The 21,460-nt window shown below is 39.6% G+C and overlaps 1 protein-coding gene across 1 annotated transcript; it reads left to right on the forward strand.

Annotated features, from left to right (window-relative positions):
- The first annotated feature begins 678 nt into the window (after nt 1–678).
- On the forward strand, nt 679–20,974 carry nae1 (nedd8 activating enzyme E1 subunit 1). The gene is made up of 20 exons (XM_061887062.1): nt 679–814; nt 4,270–4,373; nt 8,007–8,067; nt 8,146–8,176; nt 8,250–8,321; nt 8,482–8,561; nt 9,068–9,177; nt 9,242–9,351; nt 9,435–9,497; nt 11,868–11,931; nt 12,031–12,122; nt 12,201–12,260; nt 12,359–12,492; nt 14,355–14,430; nt 14,918–14,957; nt 15,141–15,227; nt 19,916–20,008; nt 20,113–20,227; nt 20,325–20,374; nt 20,456–20,974. The coding sequence occupies exons 1-20, from the start codon at nt 765–767 to the stop codon at nt 20,563–20,565; spliced, it is 1,602 nt and encodes a 533-aa protein (XP_061743046.1). The 5' UTR covers nt 679–764; the 3' UTR covers nt 20,566–20,974.
- Nucleotides 20,975–21,460: the final 486 nt, after the last annotated feature.

Below are 21,460 nucleotides of genomic sequence, written 5' to 3' on the forward strand. Positions count from 1 at the left end.
ATCATTTTGTCAACTTGTAATGTAGTCATTTTGTGAGTTTATTAAAATTTGCTTTCTCAAATTTTGATTTGAGGGGGCAAGACATTTATTTAAGGGGGCTCTGCCCCCTCTTGCCCCTGCGTAGAGCCGGCCATGCTGCAAAGACTCCTCCCACCCCCACCAAGAACTGTTTTCAGTGCTGGACTCTAGAAAGAGGTTCCGCAGCCTCCGAAGCAGAACCTCCAGGTTCTGTAACAGCTTCTTCCCTCAGGCCGTAAGACTCTTGAACGCATCATAACTCCCCCCCAAAATGGATTAACTCGCTGGAATAAAATGACAATATCCATAAACCTGGATGCGTATGCAAAAGTGCAATATATTTATCTGTACAGTAATGCATTTTTTTTTTTATATGTGCACCTTATTGCTTTTTTTAATCATCCTGCACTACCAAGAGCTAATGCAACAAAATTTCGTTCTTATTTGTACTGTAAAGTTCAAATTTGAATGACAATAAAAAGGAAGTCTCAGTCTATTGCCCATCACATTCCCTGTTTGATTTCCTCGTACTGCATTTTAAGTAACATCTATCATATTAATAATATAATGTATTTATTGAAATGTATTGATTAAGTTTGGCCACCACTTTAAATTGGAAATTAGGCAGTGACCGTTTGATTGTTGTGCCGAAAATGCGGGTAGGAACCTCACGGTGTGCGCAAAACTGGTGTCGAATCTGCTGTTGCGAAAGCTCATTCGTTTTTACCAACACAGTGACAGACGCCATGGCAGCCACGAAAGCCGCCAAAGAACAAAAATACGACAGGCAGCTCAGGTATTTTCAACCCGAATTATGTTAGCGCTTGTTGCAACGTTATCTTTCTGTTGTATCTGTTTGTGTCGCGTCGCGCATAAAAGCAATGGCAATAGGAGAACGCTAACATAAAGTCGCTAGCTAACGGATGCTAGCTTTCAATTAGCCTCGGCTAACAACAGTCTTGTCAAGCTTCTGAATAATCTCACAATTTGTTGACCAACTGTTTAACTAGTTGCATGTTACTATTTCCACCTGTTGGACTATAATGGGGTGGCATAGCTCGGTTGGTAGAGCGGCCGTGCCAGCAACTTCAGGGTTCCAGGTTCGATTCCCGCTCCCGCCATCCTAGTCACTGCCGTTGTGTCTTTGGGCAAGACACTTTATCCACCTGCTCCCAGTGTTACCCACACTGGTTTAAATGTCACTTAGATATTGGCTTTCACTACGACCCCAAAGGGAATAAGCGGTAGAAAATGGATGGATGGATATGTAAAGCGCTTTGAGTCACTAGAGAAAATCAATCAATCATCCATCCATCCATTTTCTACCGCTTATTCCCTTTCGGGGTCGCGGGGGGCGCTGGCGCCTATCTCAGCTACAATCGGGCGGAAGGCAGGGTACACCCTGGACAAGTCGCCACCTCATCGCAGGGCCAACACAGATAGACAATCAATCAATGTTTATTTATATAACCCTAAATCACCAGTGTCTCAAAGGGCGGCACAAACCACAACGACATCCTCGGTAGAGCCCACATAAGGGCAAGGAAAAACTCACCCCGGGGCGGTATAGCTCGGTTGGTAGAGCGGCCGTGCCAGCAACTTCAGGGTTCCAGGTTCGATTCCCGCTCTCGCCATCCTAGTTACTGCCATTGTGTCCTTGGGCAAGACACTTTATCCACCTGCTCCCAGTGTTACCCACACTGGTTTAAATGTCACTTAGATATTGGCTTTCACTACGACCCCAAAGGGAATAAGCGGTAGAAAATGGATGGATGGATATGTAAAGCGCTTTGAGTCACTAGAGAAAATCAATCAATCATCCATCCATCCATTTTCTACCGCTTATTCCCTTTCGGGGTCGCGGGGGGCGCTGGCGCCTATCTCAGCTACAATCGGGCGGAAGGCAGGGTACACCCTGGACAAGTCTCCCCCTCATCGCAGGGCCAACACAGATAGACAGACAATCAATCAATGTTTATTTATATAACCCTAAATCACCAGTGTCTCAAAGGGCGGCACAAACCACAACGACATCCTCGGTAGAGCCCACATAAGGGCAAGGAAAAACTCCCCCCGGGGCGGTATAGCTCGGTTGGTAGAGCGGCCGTGCCAGCAACTTGAGGGTTGTAGGTTCGATTCCCGCTTCCGCCATCCTAGTCAATGCCGTCGTGTCCTTGGGCAAGACACTTTACCCACCTGCTCCCAGTGCCACCCACTTAGATATTGGGTTTCACTATGTAAAGCGCTTTGAGTCACTAGAGAAAAGCGCTATATAAATATAATTCACTTCACTTCACTTCACCCCAGTGGGACGTCGACAATGATGACTATGAGAAACCTTGGAGAGGACCGCATATGTGGGCAACCCCGGCCCCCTAGGGCAGTGGTTCTCAAATGGGGGTACGCGTCCCCTTGGGGGTACTTGAAGGTATGCCAAGGGGTACGTGATATTTTTAATAAATATTCTAAAAATAGCAACAATTAAAAAATCCTTTATAAATATATTTATTGAATAATACTTCAACAATATATTCATATAAGTTCATAAACTATGAAAATAAATGCAACAATTCAATATTCAGTGATGACTATTTGATTTTTTTGTGGACATGTTCCATAAATATTGATGTTAAAGATTTCTTTTTTGTATGAAGAAATGTTTAGAATGAAGTTGATGAATCCAGATGGATCTGTATTACAATCCCCAAAGAGGGCACTTTAAGTTGATGATTACTTCTATGTGGAGAAATCTTCATCCATCCATCCATCTTCTTCCGCTTATCCGAGGTCGGGTCGCGGGGGCAACAGCCTAAGCAGGGAAACCCAGACTTCCCTCTCCCCAGCCACTTCGACTAGCTCTTCCCGGGGGATCCCGAGGCGTTCCCAGGCCAGCCGGGAGACATAGTCTTCCCAACGTGTCCTGGGTCTTCCCCGTGGCCTCCTACCGGTTGGACGTGCCCTAAACACCTCCCTAGGGAGGCGTTCGGGTGGCATCCTGACCAGATGCCCGAACCACCTCATCTGGCTCCTCTCCATGTGGAGGAGCAGCGGCTTTACTTTGAGTTCCTCCCGGATGGCAGAGCTTCTCACCCTATCTCTAAGGGAGAGACCCAAACTCATTTGGGCCGCTTGTACCCGTGATCTTATCCTTTCGGTCATGACCCAAAGCTCATGACCATAGGTGAGGATGGGAACGTAGATCGACCGGTAAATTGAGAGCTTTGCCTTCCGGCTCAGCTCCTTCTTCACCACAACGGATCGGTACAACGTCCGCATTACTGAAGACGCCGCACCGATCCGCCTGTCGATCTCACCATCCACTCTTCCCTCACTCGTGAACAAGACTCCTAGGTACTTGAACTCCTCCACTTGGGGCAGGGTCTCCTCCCCAACCCGGAGATGGCATTCCACCCTTTTCCGGGCGAGAAATCTTTATATATAATTGAATCACTTGTTTATTTTTCAACAACTTTTTAGTTATTTTTATATATTTTTTTCCAAATAGTTCACAGGGGGTACAGCACTGAAAAAAGGTTGAGAACCACTGCCCTAGGGGACCGAAAGCATGATACTGTGAAAGTCCAATTCATAGTGGATCTAACGTAACCGTGAGAATCAAGTACAAAGTGGATCCAATATAGTAGCGAGAGTCCCGTCCAAAGTGGAGCCAGCAGGAAACCATCCCAGGCGGAGGCGGATCAGCAGCGCAGAGATGTCCCCAGCCGATACACAGGCTAGCGGTCTATCTTGGGTCCCGACTCTGGACGAGCGGTCTATCTTGGGTCCCGACTCTGGGGACCCAGGATGGCCACCGGACCGGTTGGGAGGGGGGGAAATAGGAGAAAAAGAAAAGAAGCGGCAGATCAACTGGTCTAAAAAGGGAGTCTATATAAAGGCTAGAGTATACAAATGAGTTTTAAGATGAGACTTAAATGCTTCTACTGAGGTAGCATCTTGAACTGTTACCGGGAGGGCATTCCAGAGTACTGGAGCCCGAATGGAAAACGCTCTATAGCCCGCAGACTTTCTTTGAGCTCTGGGAATCACTAATAAACCGGAGTCCTTTGAAAGCAGAGTTCTTGCCGGGACATATGGTACAATACAACCGGCAAGATAGGCTGGAAAGCACCATATAAATATAATTCGCGTCACAAAAAACTCACTTCAAAGCGGTTCACAGTTATCTGGCGGAGTCAATCACCAGACATTAAGCAGAACATACATGTCTTGTGTTTTTGTTCATGTTTACAGATTGTGGGGTGACCATGGACAAGAATCTCTAGAAAATTCCCACGTTTGTCTGATCCATGCTACAGCAACTGGGACTGAGATACTGAAAAACCTTGTGCTTCCAGGTAAATAAGTTTTCAGCATTGACCATTTAAAGGCCTACTGAAATGAGATTTTCTTATTCAAACGGGGATAGCAGGTCCATTCTATGTGTCATACTTGATCATTTACGCGATATTGCCATATTTTTGCTGAAAGGATTTTGTATAGCAGTGGTTCTCAACCTTTTTTCAGTGATGTACCTAATTCTAGTACCCCCTAATCAGAGCAAAGCATTTTTGGTTGAAAAAAAGAAGTAAAATACAGCACAACGTCATCAGTTTCTGATTTATTAAATTGTAAAACAGTGCAAAATATTGCTCTTTTGTAGTGGTCTTTCTTGAACTATTTGGAAAAAAAGATATAAAAATAACTAAAAACTTGTTGAAAAATAATCAAGATATTCAATTATAAATAAAGATTTCTACACATAGAAGTAATCATCAACTTAAAGTGCCCTCTTTGGGGATTGTAAAAGAGATACATCTGGATTCATGAATTCTAAACATTTCTTCACTAAAAAATAATATTTTAAACATAAACAATATTTATGGAACATGTCCACAAAACAATCTAGCTGTCAACACTGAATATTGTATTGTTGCATTTTAGTTTATGAACTTGCATTCATATTTTGTCAAAGTATTATTTAATAAATATATTTATAAGGGATTTTTGAATTGTTGCTATTTTTAAATATTTGTAAAAAATCTCACGTACCCCGTGGCATACCTTCATGGGGTACGCGTACCCCCATTTGAGAACCACTGTAGTATAGAACATCGACGATAAAGTTCGCAACTTTTGGTGCTGATAAAAAAGCCTTGCTTGTACCGGAAGTAGCAGACGATGTGCGCGTGACGTCACGGGTTGTGGAGCTCCTCACATCTGAACATTGTTTACAATCATGGCCACCAGCAGCGAGAGCGATACGGATCGAGAAAGCGACAATTTCCCCATTAATTTGAGCGGGGATGAAAGATTCGTGGATGAGGAAATTTAGAGTGAAGGACTAGAAAAAAAAAAGCCGATTGCAGTGGAAGCGATTCAGATGTTATTAGACACATTTACTAGGATAATTCTGGAAACTCCCTTATCTGCCTATTGTGTTGCTAGTGTTTTATTGAGATTAAATAGTACCTGAAAGTCAGAGTGGTGTGGCCACGGGTGTGTTGACGCAAGAGTCTCTGAGGAAAGTCACGGCACCTGCAGCAGGACGGAAGCTCCGCTGATGTTTCTGGTAAGAGCCAACTTATTACCACTATTTTCTCACCAAAAACTGCCGGTTGACATGTGGTCAGGATCCATGTTCGCTTGACCGCTCTGTTCCATAGTAAAGCTTCACCTTCGGGAATTTTAAACTAGGAAACACTGGCTGTGTTTGTGTGGCCAAAGGCTAAAAGCTTCCCACCTCCATCTTTCTACTTTGACTTATCCAATATTAATTGAACAAATTGCAAAAGATTCAGCAACACAGATGTCCAGAATACTGTGTAATCATGCGATTAAAGCAGACTACTTATAGCTTGGATCGGGCTGGAAAATAATGTCCGCTACAACCCGAGACGTCAAACGCACGCGTCATCATACAAGTCATCATTCCGCGATGTTTTCAACACAACACTTCGCGAGAAATTTAAAATGGCAATTTAGTAAACTAAAGCGGCCGTATTGTCATGTGTTGCAATGTTAGATTTCATCATTGATATATAAACTATCAGACTGCGTGGTCGCTAGTAGTGGCTTTCTGTAGGCCTCTAATATAGTACAGGGGTCTCAAACTCAATTTGCCTGGGGGCCACTGGCTGCAGAATCCGGGTGAGGCTGGGCCGCAACAAAAGATTACTTAAAAATCATATTTTTAAATGTCTTTATTTTTATTTTCAACACAAAATAAAATCAAAATATAAATGAAACAAAATGATAATTAAGTAATGTGAGGCAATGCAAATTAAACAACGGTTTGAATTGGTCTAGGTTATCGGGGACTGTTATTACTGACGGACAGGTTTCGTGTGAAGAAAACCCTCGTGTCCATGGCAACGTCTCTGTCACTTTCGCTCATTTGCCGCTTTTCCACTAACGCAGGGGTAGGAAGCCCAGAACGTTGAAAGAGCCATTTTGGACCCAAATAACAAAAACGGTCTTTGTCTGAAGTCCTCGTTGTGGAGTTTTACAGTTAGGGTAGCACAATTAGCCCCGAACGGGCTAACATCACGACTAACGTGTTACACGTCCGACTTGCCCAGCAACTCTCTTTTGGAGTATCAGCGCCGGGGTCCAGTGCACCACAGTTTTGTATTGTCGCTTGGTCCTTCGGCGGAGTGCTTCGGAAGCTACTGACAAAACGTTTCTCTGCTTGCATCACGCAAGTGACGTCAATGTTTGGCCCTCGAGAGCCACATACCACACTGTGATTGGTAGATTCTTTCAGCTCCGTACACAAAGCTGTCAAGCGCCATTCATATAAAACTTGCGGGCTGCACTAACATTAAACTTTCATTCTAAGTAAGGTCTGGGCCGCAATATAACGCCTCGTGGACCGCATGTCTGAGATCCCTGATCTAGAACAAATGTCTCCAAAGTGTGGCCCGCAACTATTATTTTAACTATTACAAAAAAAACCTTAAAAAGTGGAATAAAAGAGCATACAGGTGAAATGTAAGGAGAACAAGTTTAAATGTTGACTAATAATGTAATGTTTTTCTTTAAAACGGTCATTGGAGAAAAAAAAAAAGAAAGATGACTCTATTCAAGGCTGCAATTACTTCACATGAAATATTCCACTTTGAAATATTTTTGGGGAAAATATTGCGTATTTTGTGTGTTTGCCTAATAAAAATGACTTTAACATGACCGAGGGCAGAAAACAAACATCCACCCATTTTCTCCTGCTTGTTCCTCTCGGTGTCGCAAACAACAGAAAACATTAAAGATAACAAAACTTAAAATCGACGGATAGAGATATTTAAAAGTTTAAAAAAAGAAAATGTATGACTTTTTTTTAACACTTTTAATGTTTTTTTTTTTTTAAGTCTTTGCTCAAAAAATAATAATGCATTAAAGGCAAAGTTTTTTTGTGAATTATTGACCTATTTAAGGCTTTAATTACTTCACATCAAATATTCCACTTTGAATATTTTTTCATAAAAAGTATGCAATATATTTTGTGTTTGCCATAAAAAACAAGTTTTCCATGACAAAAGAGCATTAAACACACAAAAAACCATGAAAAAAAATCCCTCATAATAGACAGATGGATCAGAAGTTGATTGAGAGATTTAAGCATTGAAAGTTCTTGCTCAAAAAATAATAAAGAATCCAAATGAATGTTTTTATGAATTATTGACCTGTTTAAGGCTCTAATTACTTCACACAAAATATCCACTTAAGTATGTTTTTTTAGGAAAATATTACTTTTTTTACATTTTGCCTTAACACATGATTTTCTTGAATGAAAAGGGCATTGAAAAACATGTAATATTGACAGATATATCTGAAGTTGATTTAGACATTTAAGCACTGGTAAAGCAATGACAAAAAAACAAAAGATATGACTTACTTTTAACATTTTAATGATTGAGACCTTTCTGGGTCCCCGGGAAATAGAATATAATACAGATAGACTCTCTATTAACTGACCTAAATCTCTCTCCCAGGTATTGGAGCGTTCACCATAGTTGATGGAAACACAATTTCTGGGGAAGATGTAGGAAACAAGTAAGATATTGTTTTGTTTGTTGGTCTTTTCAAATGTGTCTTTTGTCTTCTTTACATCTTTACTATCTTCTCTTGCAGTTTTTTCCTAAGCAACAATAGCATTGGAAAGGTACATAAGTTGCATACAAGCTTTTGTTTAATAACTAAACATTTGTTTGAATGTCTTTGATTATTTGTTGCAGAATCGAGCACAAGCAGCCACAGAGCTACTCCAAGAACTGAACAGTGATGTATCGGGTAACTTTGTCGAGGAGGTTGGTGTTTTTTGTCATTCATTTGTTTGAATTTATCGTATGGTAGTACAGTTTTGACAACAAACTCACTATCTAGCATGGACAACCCAAAGCACAGAGCTGCATACTAAACATACAGATTAGTATATGTATATTGATCATTTTTGTTGTTTACTTGCAGAGCCCTGACATGCTCCTGGATAACAATCCAGAATTCTTCCATAGATTTACCATTGTTATCGGTGTACAGTTGCCTGAAAGGTATTCACATATATTAATTAACTATAGCTCGTTAAAAATTACTGTGTGTTAATATATGAAATTTACAAAGTGTGTCAGAAAAGTGACAGAACGATGTCACAAAGGATATATTTAACATGGTAGTACTTGGCAAGCCAAGTTTTTTCTGAGGTGGTACCTGATGATGTCATTTTTACGTGACTGAGAAGTGCATGAAGGCGTGGCAGAGAAGGCTGGAAAAGTGTGATGGGAAATTTATGATAATAATAATATTTAAGCAGTAGTATGTGTTTTAAGTCCTGAAACTTGTCTGACACACTTCGTACATCACAAATAAGTTCATTTTTTGTGGCTTTGGCCCTGTTTTTCTGAACTCCTTTGTTACTGTGAAAGAACAATGGTGGTGCCTTAAAACCCAACAAGGATTTTATTCCAATTGATCATTGCCATATGTCAATGGTTGTCATTTCTGCTGTGATACCAACTGATAACATTCTTTTTACCCGCTGCTTTCTTCAATCCAATAGCACGTGTTCAAGGCTAGGTTCAGTTCTGTGGAGTGCGTCGGTACCTTTCCTGCTTTGTAAAACCTACGGCCTCATTGGCTACATGAGGCTTGTGGTACAGGAGCACACAGGTTAGTAGCTGCTGTGGCTTTAATTTTGGATCTATTTTAATTTACGTTTGACTGATCTTCACAGTGATTGAGTCACACCCTGACAATGCTTTGGAGGACCTGAGGTTAGACCAGCCCTTTGCCGAATTCCAAAAGCACATCCAGTGCTATGACCTGGATAGCATGGACAAAAAGGTGCCCTTTTCTATTTCTTTTATGGGTTTTTTGTCCCAGTAGTCGCCTCTTCAGTCAAATAATAGTCTTTATTTGCTTTGTAGGATCACAGTCACACACCTTGGATAGTCATTGTTGCCAAATACCTTGAAAAATGGCTTAGTGAGGTACAGTAACATTTGTCAAGAATTATGCTGTCAGAGGTCTTCAACAGGGGGTCCGCAGAGGTACTGAAAGGTCGTGGTGAAATATTTGCTTGAGTAGACTTTCTTCATATATATTTTTTTCATATTCCTCTTGAAATTTTTCCACAGATGTAAATGTTTTTATTGCACATTAACATTAATCCAACACACTTTGGTTTTTGGTGTTAGTTTTTTTCGAACATTAATACAATTACAATATTATACATCACATATTTTCAGTTTCTCAATTCCAGCATGTCTGAAAAAGAGTAGAAAGAAGCAGAGTTTATTTAATCCTAAACTGTTTGTTTCATAGCAATCTCTTAGCCAATTGAGTGTACTCAATCTGCAACACAACAGTGAACAAATAGACAAAAGAGTAAGTAAATAAATATTCAGTATATAAGTAATTATCATATTTTCCAATGAGGTTCAAGATGTTTATCGAGATTCTTCTTCGTACTTTGTAAACACTGAGTTTGAAGAATTTCTTAAACTGGGTCATAGTAGTATATTGTTTATTAATCAATTCTATTATTTCATTCCACATCCTGATACATTAAAAGTCTTTAGTCTTTACATGCATACAAGTTACATTTTTCCCCTCAGGTAATATTGCTCCTCTTTTGTTGAAAATAATTGTTGTCCATTTTTGGGTAGCAGGTCATAGTTTGCTTTGTACATAATTTTAGCTGTTTGCTAATGCACCAAGTCAAAACATTTTGAGTCAATAAAAAGTTTGTATGTTCTCTACATCTACTCAGTGGCCTAGTGGTTAGATTGTCCGCCCTGAGATCAGTAGGTCGTGAGTTCAAATACCGTCCAAGTCATATCAACGACTATGAAAATGGGACCCGTTACCTCCATGCTTGGCACTCAGCATTAAGGGTTGGAATTGGTGGTTAAATCACCAAAAATTATTCCCGGGCGCGGCACTGCTGCTGCCCACTGCTCCCCTCACCTCCCAGGGGGTGATCAAGGGTGATGGGTCAAATGCAGAGAATAATTTCGCCACACTTAGTGTGTGTGTGTGACAATCATTGCTACTTTCACTTTAACTCTTATGTATTATTCTAACTTACCTGTTTTGTAACATGGTTGGTGAATGAAGTATGCTTTTTTTGTTATTTCCCCATATTTCTTCACAATAACTCAGATATGGTAAGACTAGGGAGCAGTAGAGAATATGGAGGGATTTTTGGTCCAGAACATATTTTGCTGTTTGCTACATTATATTGTATATTTTCACGTGAGCTTCCCAGTTCATTGTATCACTACAATGTAGTTATGAAATGGCAGTGGCAAGACCACCTGACTCACTGTACCTAGCAGGGTTAAGATAAAAACATGAATAAATAATTATGGTATCTTCATTTTGGCATTTAGGACACTTACCAATTAGAGGCATTTGCCGACTGGCTATTAGTGGCGCTGTACTGTATTAGATAGATAGATAGATAGATAGATAGATAGATAGTACTTTATTGATTCCTTCAGGAGAGTTCCTTCAGGAAAATTAAAATTCCAGCAGCAGTGTACAGAGTTGAGATCAATTTAAATAAAAGAAAAAAGTAAATAATGGGGGTTAAAATGGAAACAAAAAAGAGAAATATTACAATAAGAATAAAAACTAAAAAGTAACAATGGGAATAAAAATATAACAGTAAAATAAGAATATAACAAGACAAAGTAGGCAGTAGTGACCATGTTAGGAAAAACGTATTGCACTGTTATTGTTTTGCATCCCCTGTCATCCTAGTACCCCCCGCCCCAGCGAGGAGTTGTACAGTCTAATGGCGTGTGGGACAAAGGAGTTTTTGAGTCTATTAGTCCTGCACTTGGGATGAAGCAGTCTAGAACTGAACAGGCTCCTCTGGCAACTGATAACACTATGCAGAGGGTGACTGCCATCATCCAGGATGCTCACTAGTTTGTCAACAATCCTCTTCTCTGCAACCATCACCAGTGTGTCCAGTTTCATTCCCATTGTAGAACCGGCCCGTCTGATCAGTTTCTCAAGTCTGGAGCTGTCCTTAGATGTACTGCCCCCCCAGCACACTACCATGTAGAACAGAACACTGGCAACCACAGACTGGTAGTACATCCACAGGAGTTTTTTGCAGATATTATTTGAATATTATAGTACTGCACATTAACAATGTACTCTGAGGACTACTTTAATTTAAAAACACAATTGCCACAATTTTATACGAGATATTTGAATTGGGGATTCCCCTATTTCTAAATCAGTTTGGGGTCCGTGGCCTGTAAAATGTTGAAGACCCTTGACATAACTGATAAAGACTTATCCGGAATGTACAATTAATTTTAATTCTACTTTTTGTTTTTTAGAATAACTCTCAGCCCCCCAGAAATTACAAGGAGAAAGAGGCTTTTAGGCAGATTATTCGGGAAGGTATCTGTTTTTTGTTTGTTTGTTTTACCATAATACATACAATGTCCCTACATTGTGTGATTCCTAACATAACATTTTTGAAATTCTGTTTCATGTAAGGAATCCTGAAAAATGAGAATGGTGTTCCAGAGGATGAGGAAAACTTTGAGGAAGCCATAAAGAATGTCAACACTGCATTAAATCCTACCAAGGTGCCATAATGCCAGTCTCAATAGTGTTGTTAAAAATGTCCCTGAAGTCTTATCTGCTGGTTCCTTTTGTTTCTGCAGGTCCCTGGTGTTGTTAAAGACCTATTCAATGATGATCAGTGTAACAACATAACATCACAGGTTTTGGACTTAACGCTTGATCAATGAAACACTGACATACCTGTGTCATAATCTGATTGTAACAAAATGCCCATGCTCCGTCTGTGTGTGTTCAACAGACTCCATCCTTCTGGGTAATGCTGCGCGCTGTGAGGGAGTTTGTGCACAACGAAGGCCATGGCAGCTTACCTGTACGAGGGACCATACCAGATATGATTGCAGACTCACAGAAGTTTATCAACCTTCAGAATGTGTAAGAAATGTCATACTTATTTGGATAAGTAGCGGTACAGTAAACATGCTAACTTAATGTCTGAGTTATTGTTTCATTATCAGAGATCAATTTAAATTGACATTGTTGCAGTTGAGAATAAGATACAGTACAGTCGTCCCTTGTTTACCGTGGCTAATTGGTGCCAAACTGGCTGGGGTTAACACATTTCCACAAAGTAGGATTACTATCAATAAGTCAAATATTTCCATAGTTGGAGCATGACTAAATGTTTACTACCTTCTAAATATGTAGTTAACATATTTAGAGCACTCTAAATATGAAATAACAAAAATATAGTCACCTTTACACGGTGGGGTTGGGTACCGTTAACATTTAAAAAGATACGGTACCAATTCGTGGTAGCTGGGAATTGATACCGGTACCAATTTTTGGTGCTTTTGTGTGTTAGTAAATATTAATAGTTTTTGATGATAAAATCGAGATAATACTACATAGTACTTTATCGATTCCTTCAGGAGAGTTCCTTTTGGAAAAAAAAAAAAAAAATCTAGTGTTATTACAAAATTTAAAAAATAGCTAATTATGATAACTGTTGTCCACTTGTAATATTTTGTTTCATTATCAAATTACTGAGTCTCAATTACAGTTGCAAGTCCAAGATGTAGATGACAGTTGTCTATAGTTTACGGTGGTCAGTTCTGTCTTTGCTTCTCGTCTTTTGGTGCACCCTAAAGTGTTTAAACTGTCAGTATTGTACTTATTTCCCATCAGCTGTTTGATTGTAGTGTGCATCTTAGTTGTATTTTTCATGAACACATTTGGAGGTGTTGCGATTGCCATTAAAAATTGCTAATGCTAATTGGTAGCATGTCAATAGTAAAGCCAATATTTATTAGCATTAATCTAGCACATTTTGGGAAAAATTGAGGTTTATTTATCTGACATTGGAGCGTTTTTTTGAGTCAATGGCTCAAAAAAACGGACCGTAAAATGACACTGTTGGATTTTACGTCGGTGCTCGGTTGGACCGGCGGGATTGGGTCGGTGCCAAAAAACTAGCGGATTTTGGTCCCCACTCTTATTAAACCTGTTGCTGTGGCCATCACCCAGCCACTACAACAGGGCAGTAGATCAATTTGTCATGTTTTTAGCATTCCGTGCACCGCGTTGTCATTCCACATCGCTCCCCCAATGACTCACCATCGTCGTGTGGGGCTGATAATGTTGAAGATGAAGTGCGTCAACAGTGTTCATCCCCACTAAGCATTCTTGTTAGCTTTAAGTGGTGAGCCGGTAGTGGTCCATCTTGTGTCTCATCTATTGACATCGCTCACGCCAAAGGCCCACCGATGTAGAGATGTGTTATTGATGAGGCAGGAGCTGAAGAGATTGTCTTTTTGATGAGGCTGGTGCTGAATAATAATTGCAGAAAACGGTTGTTCTGCCAAAAGTTGATCAACTAGATTTAACAATAGCTCCAAGATCAGCCGCCGTGTTGTTGTTAGCATTGTTCTCCCTGAACCCGGAGATGGAAGTCCCGCTTGGTGAATATCTTTATTCATTGCCACAACACAACAATAGAAAATAAGACAACAAATGCACTGTAATACATTAAGAAATGTATTTAGAAATTGCAGCTTATACAATATGAAAAATATACTTTAAAGAAATCCGTGATGTAGTGAAGCTGCAATATTTGAAGTATGGAAGGGATGACAAATTCCATTTTTTTGCATTTAGGGCCCCCTACAGGCAGGGAAACTTAATTGCATAGCATTAAATACACTAGCATCACATTTTGTTTCCAAAACCTAACTGCAAAAAACTGTATTCCGTGTATTTATATGTTTACTGTACATGATGTCAATCATTTCCCACAGTTACCGGGAAAAGGCCCTGGAAGATGCAGCTTCTGTTGCCGGATACGTTGATAGTCTGGTGCAGTCTGTTGGAAAGGTATACTTGGAAACAATTTATCATTGAAGATTTACGACTATTTCTAAAGATAAAAGATATATTTTATAGTACGCTTTGTAAAAGTTCCCTGGAGGGTAGACAATTGTTGTGCTGTGGATTTAATACTAGTATGCCACAGTTAAATATTGTAATTAGACCTGTTACTATAAAAAAACCTAATTATACAGCACGTGCTTCTGGTGACAACCATTCAGAACATGTGGTGGCTGTGTGACCCTGTTGCCAGTGGGTGATTCTATTGTACGGTTCAGCTTCCTCCTGCTGTCCAATAACATAAGTTGGGGTAATTGGAGTCTTTGAAGACTACCATCGTTTTTGATGAGTGTGAATGGTTGTCTGTCCTGTGGTTGATTGGTGATCCCGGGAAAGAGGAGGAAAACTGGAATGTAAATTAATGAATGGAGAAATTAATGACGCAAATTTTATTAAAACTTCAGCTGAATGACTTTTAATTTTTACCCACCAGGCTCCTGAAAGCATCACTGACAAAAACATCAAACTCTTCTGTAAGCAACTTTTTACATTAGATTGGAATTATAACAGTACTTTCTGTTGGTTCTAGTCCTTATTGTCTACTAAAACTATTATCCAAGTTGGACAAACTTCCACAATGTATTTTGCGCATTACATTTTTTGGTTATTTTTGGTGTGATTTGATGATTTCCTGACTTGCGTATGTTGTTGTCTAGGCAAGAACGCCTCCTTCCTTCGGGTGGTGCACTGCCGATCTCTGGCAGCAGAGTACAGTGTGGACTCGGTTAACAGAGATGAAATAAGTAAGTGGGAGATGGAGCTCATGTTTGGTATCTAATGTCTGTACATAATACATTTTAACCAGTTGTAGTGTATTGTCTCTTACTATACAGCATGATTCTTCTGCTGTGTATCTACATACATGGAGAGTTATATAATTCAGAAACAGAACATTTTAAACTTAAGGATCCGATTTGACTTGGTATGATTTGATCTGATTTGATTCAATACAATATGATTTTGTACAGTTCTTCTTTTAAAGTAGACTTTTATTTGATAATATAGGCAGAGGATTTCATCCATCCATCCATCCATCCATTTTCTACCGCTTATTCCCTTTCGGGGTCGCGGGGGGCGCTGGCGCCTATCTCAGCTACAATCGGGCGGAAGGCAGGGTACACCCTGGACAAGTCGGCACCTCATCGCAGTTCCAAAGACATGCACCTGGGGATAGGTTAATTGGCAACACTAAAAATGGTCCCTAGTGTGTGAATGTGAGTGTGAATGTTGTCTGTCTCTCTGTGTTGGCCCTGCGATGAGGTGGCGACTTGTCCAGGGTGTACCCTGCCTTCCGCCCGATTGTAGCTGAGATAGGCGCCAGCGCCCCCCGCGACCCCGAAAGGGAATGAGCGGTAGAAAATGGATGGATGGATGGATGAAATCCTGTGCCTATACTATAAAATAAAAATCTACTTTAAAAGAAGAACTGTACAAAAATCATATTGTATTGAATCAAATCAGATCAAATCATACCAAGTCAAATCGGATCCTTAAGTTTAAAATGCATTTTTATTGGCCAAAGGTTTTGTTTACATAGCTGTACTCGAGCCGTGTTAATGTGAGCGAGCAACAAACTGGATTACAATGGATCGTACAAAATAGAAAAAAATCAAGGGACCGTAATGAGACGATATGTACCCTATTCCAAAGGCTCGCTAACCAAAAAATTAAGTAGAATTGGTGGAAGTAATCCATATACGCATGTCCAATGGAGATACATTTTAGTAAGCTGCCCGTATTGTCGAAAAAAAACTTGTTTGTATTTCAAAAACAGAGTCAGTTTTTATACCGGTTCAAATTGCACGTAATTTACGGCTTTTATTTCTATTGTGTTCAAGATGGAGTGAGGTTGCCTGCCTTCTTTTCATAAGCAGGTTCACCTGAAAAAACAAGAATAATATTTATTACTTTTAAATATTTTGATTGATCCGCTACTTTTCCAAAATAATACTCATTGATTTATGTGTTTACTCATGACTAAAACTAAACAGTCATCATGCTTTTTTCCAAAATACTGTACGCTGTTTGTCGCCCACAGCTTGCTTGGCTAACGCTTACAGCCTACTAAATTCTACGTGTGAAACAGAATAAAGCATGCCTTGAGTCAAACTTACCAGTCTGAAAGTGCCTTCAACACGCCAACGCGTAGCAGGTGATGGCATTAAAAGTCATGTTTGATCATCTCACGGTTGCTGACCTAGACATTCGCTGTCTCTTTTTATAGCTCACAAAACTCAATTCCTTGGCTTTGCTTTCATGCTGGAAATGAGAAAAATCTCACCAAATCTTTATTTTTCCTGACAGCGATAGTGGCAGTTAATGATGCCAAACATTTGCGCCACGTTTTTAACATATGGAGAAAAAAACTTAAGCACAATCTTGCACTCAACCATGAAAATAAGTTATTCAGAGGCCCTCAAGACCCAAAATGCATTGCGTTTATTACGTCACCCTTTGAAGCCCTATACAGAATCTTAAGTCAATTCTATAAATGATGCACTGTTCATCTTCAAATAAAAGACCAGCTAACAAGTGTTTGTGTTGCATTTGACATGACATCTCTAATTGTGTTTACTGTAACACATTACACTTGAAAACAGATGTAATATTCAATTTCAACTTTTGGCACAAATTGACTTTATCATATTTTACTTTATTATACAGCTAAGGTACGCATTTGTTGGTAAAATGCTATTGACCTGGTGTCTTGTACAGAAGCTCCGATGTATTTCCAGTATGTTCCTCTTTTTCCACAACATTGTATGATCGCAAGTCTTTAACAGTGAAATGGGCCTTTAAAGAGGTAATTACCGTAGTTTCTGCACTATAAGAGGCATCGGATTTTAAGGTGCACCTTCAATGAATGGCTTATTTTAAAACTTTGTTCATATATAAGGCGCACCGCATTATAAGGCGCATAGAATAGATGCTACAATAAAGGCTGTGGTTACGTTATGCATCCTTTTAGATGGAGCTGTGCTAAAGGGAATGTCAACAAAACAGTCAGGTCAGTGGTCCCCAACCACCAGGCAACACAAGAAATAAAAAAATATATATATTTAAATTATTAAATCAACATAAAAACAAAATATATACATTATATATATCAATATAGATCAATACACTCTGCAGGGATACAGTCTACAGTCCGTAAGCACACATGATTGTATTTCTTTATTAAAAAAACAAAAAACGAAACTCCCCCGGTCCGTGGGACAAATTTTCAAGCGTTGATCGGTCCGCAGCTACAAAAAGTTTGGGGACCACTGAGATAGGTCAGTCAAACTTTATTAATAGATTACAAACCAGAGTTCTGACAACTCTGTTCACTCCCAAAATGAATAAACAGCTGTTTTATTATTTTCCCCGATTCAATAGACACGTAAAAAACAGTCTGATACTGTTACGGTAAATCAAACGTTAGTGCAATCACAATATAGTAACACTGGAAATAGTGCAAAGCAATAATTATTCAATAACTCAACGTTGCTGAAACGATAATGAAACGATAATGAAACGATAACAACACAACACACAAAATAAACATATAAAGCTCACTTTATTAAGTTATTCCTCATTCACGAATCCCTCAAATTCTTCTTCTTCAGTGTTCGAATCAAACAGTTGGGCAAATACGGCATCCAACATGTCTCGTCGAAGTCGTCATTAAAGGAGTCAGTGTCGCTGCTGTTAATGTTAAATTCTCTCACTGCTGCTCTATTCCCGTCTTCTACTGTGTGACTGATCGCCTTGAGTTTAAACTCTGCGTCGTAAGCGTGTCTCTTGATAGGAGCCATTTAGGGCTCTTTACATAAACACAGAAACGGCACGCCTCCCGCAGTCATATATCCCAGCATGCACCGCACGCTTCTTCTACGGGGGAAAATGAAGTTGGCAGCTGCTTACCGTAGTTGCGAGACCTGTTGTGGCTCAATATTGGTCCATATATAAGGCGCACCGGATTATAAGGCGCACTGTCAGCTTTTGAGAAAATTTGAAGTTTTTAGGTGTGCCTTATAGTGCGGAAAATACGGTACTTTATTATACAGCTTTGGTACGCATTTGTTGGTAAAATGCTACTGACTTTGTGTCTTGTACAGAAGCTCTGATGTATTTCCAGTATGTTCCTCTTGTTCAACATTGTATGATCGCTAGTCTTTAACAGTGAAATGGGCAGTTAAAGAAGTAATTACCTTTTCTCGAGCTGGGTTATGGCCATTTTAGCTTGAATGAAGCTTTGAATATCCAAGTGTCTTTCAACTAGCTGGACTCGTATTCTATTTGCGGGTTCCTCCATGTCTTCACATCAGTTGCATGATGGAAACAGTCGTGCCACCGATGTACTTAAGTGCTATTTTACAGTCTTTACAAATTACAACAGTTTTATCAAGAGTAACAGTACTGTTCTTCTTTAGGAGATTAAAACAATTTAGGGATTTTCAACTACCGTATTTTTCGGACTGTAAGTCGCCGTTTTTTTCATATTTTGGCCGGGGGTGCGACATATACTCCGGAGGGACTTATGTGTGAAATTATTAACACATTACCGTAAAATATCAAATAATATTATTTATATAATTCGCGGAAGAGACGAAGAAAATGTCAGCAATTGTCCCACACACACGTCGACCAATAAGAATTCGGCGGGGTAGGGTCATGGCAGAAGTGCATTGTGGGTCATGGAATGCTAACTGCTATATGCTATATGCTACTGCCGTAGCTATTAAAATTGATCATTTCATCGTTGGCGGTAACTTATAAAAACTGAGAAGGACTAAACAAAATTAGCACAGAAAAGGAGATCATGTACTGCAGATTACAAGCTGGACGTAGTGAAATATGCAGCAGAAAACGACAAGAGGAAACGGCGCATACCTTTGGAGTTGGCAGAGTTGTTTAGAAGCGACATTGAGGAAGATTTCATGGGATTTATTGATTAGGAGTGACAGACTGTTTGGTAAAGGTATAGCATGTTCTATATGTTATAGTTATTTGAATGACACTTACCATAATATGTTAGGTTAACATAGCAGGCACCTTCTCAGTTGGTTATTTATGCCTCATATAACTTACACTTACTCAGCCTGTTGTTCACTATTCTTTATTTATTTTAAATTGCCTTTCAAATGTCTATACTTAGTGTTGGGTTTTATCAAATAAATTTCCCTCAAAAATGCGAACTGCGACTTATACTCCAGTGCGACGCATACATGTTTTTTTCCTTCTTTATTAAGCATTTTTGGCCGGTGCAACGTATACTCCGGAGTGACTTATAATCCGAAAAATACGGTAAATTGTTTTGGGGGCCACATTGTGTCTTGAGGAACGCCTCAGTTATGTAAATCTCAAGTTTTGACCCAAGTGTTCTATTTTTGCTTAATTTCTGATTTCCATTGGTTAATTATTGGACTCTGTCATTCTATGCCTCCAGCTTCATGCATGGACAATCCTGATAGTGAGATGGTCTTCTACCTCATGCTTCGAGCTGTCGACCGCTTCTACCAGCACCATTCCCGCTACCCTGGTACTTTCCATCAACATGATCAACTTGGGAAAAAATAACACCCACTTAATCCTGTGTTGTAGAACCGTAGACATGGTATCAGTTTCATGTATCATGTTTTCCAGGAGTGTATAACTACCAAGTCGAGGAGGACATCTGCAAGCTGAAAATGTGCGTCACCAGCCTGCTGCAGGAATACAACCTCAACGTGAACATTAAGGATGATTATGTGCATGAGTTGTACGTTACTCTTACATATTCTTTATTGGCGAGTGACATTCTTTGTCATGCTTGTTTTAGGCTGTAAAATAACAGGTTTTTTTTTTTTTACTTGTAGCTGTCGATATGGTGCAGCAGAGCCGCATACTGTTGCTGCGTTTATGGGAGGTAATACCAAAAGTGTGACATTCACAGAACGTATTCACTTGTTAAGTAAATGTGTGTTGAACTTGTACTCATTGCCTTCAGGATCAGCCGCGCAAGAAGCCATCAAGATCATCAGCCACCAGTTTGTGCCCTTCAACAACACTTTCATCTACAATGCCATGTCACAGACCTCTGCAACTTTACAGCTATGAGGTACTCGTTGGGAACTAGAGGAACTCTGAGGAGATGTAGCATTTGTCTGCAGATTTAATTGAGATTCAACATCTGCACTTAAACCCAACAAGACAAGTAGACAACATAAACAGGACATAATCATGAAGGACCCACTGAGATGGACAATAAATATTATTTAAATCCTAGCAGTACTACACATTATGACTTTCCAGCTGCACTGAACTGTGTACAAAGTGGACTTTATCAAAATAGTAACGGCACATTCTTTTTCAATCTCCTTTCTGGTTTTAGCAAATATTCTCATATTTTATGAGTTTCAACCTAAAAGCATGTCAATATGCTGTAGACAAAACTGCTGTGATTTGCTACTCTCTTTGAGCCAAGTGTTTTAAATGTCCTCAAATAAATACAAGCAACATGAATGTCGAGATGCATCAAAGTCCTCCTTTTCAACAGTAGATGGCACTCAAGCTTCCAGCTCATAGCACACTCATTGGCCATTAGATTAGGCACACATTAGGTGTGCACAGTGGAATGTGATCCCGACAACTTTGTCATAAACACGGAACACTCGAGATTAGTGTCATTATTGTTTTCCACTTTTTATTCAATTATTCTAAACTTGCCAAACTCCACACCCCCTAAATTAGCGCTGTTACTCCCCTTTCAACGTTTTTCTTAATCTGCAAGATCAGTTCTCTTCTGCCGAGTTTTTTATTTTTTATTTTTTTGCATACACCATTCATGCAGAATAAATCATTTGTTTCATATGTCAAGGTGTCATTTCCTACAAGGAACAGAGGTGTGTGTTATTGTAAGTCAGCAAAAAACTGCACCAGTTATTTAGTTCACGTATTATAATCTACAATATGCATTAAAAAGTGAAGTGCTCCAGTACCATCATTTTACATA

The sequence above is a fragment of the Nerophis ophidion genome, linkage group LG25, assembly GCF_033978795.1.
Source record: "Nerophis ophidion isolate RoL-2023_Sa linkage group LG25, RoL_Noph_v1.0, whole genome shotgun sequence".
Lineage (NCBI taxonomy): Eukaryota > Metazoa > Chordata > Actinopteri > Syngnathiformes > Syngnathidae > Nerophis > Nerophis ophidion.

What these genes read in the sequence shown, in the direction of transcription:
- nae1 (XM_061887062.1), top strand. Translation starts at nt 765, where the DNA reads ATGGCAGCCACGAAAGCCGCCAAAGAACAAAAATACGACAGGCAGCTC. An exon ending in TGTGGTACAGGAGCACACAG is followed by an intron (nt 9,178 to 9,241) that starts GTTAGTAGCTGC and finishes TGATCTTCACAG; the next exon opens with TGATTGAGTCACACCCTGAC. An exon ending in GTAACAACATAACATCACAG is followed by an intron (nt 12,261 to 12,358) that starts GTTTTGGACTTA and finishes TGTGTTCAACAG; the next exon opens with ACTCCATCCTTCTGGGTAAT.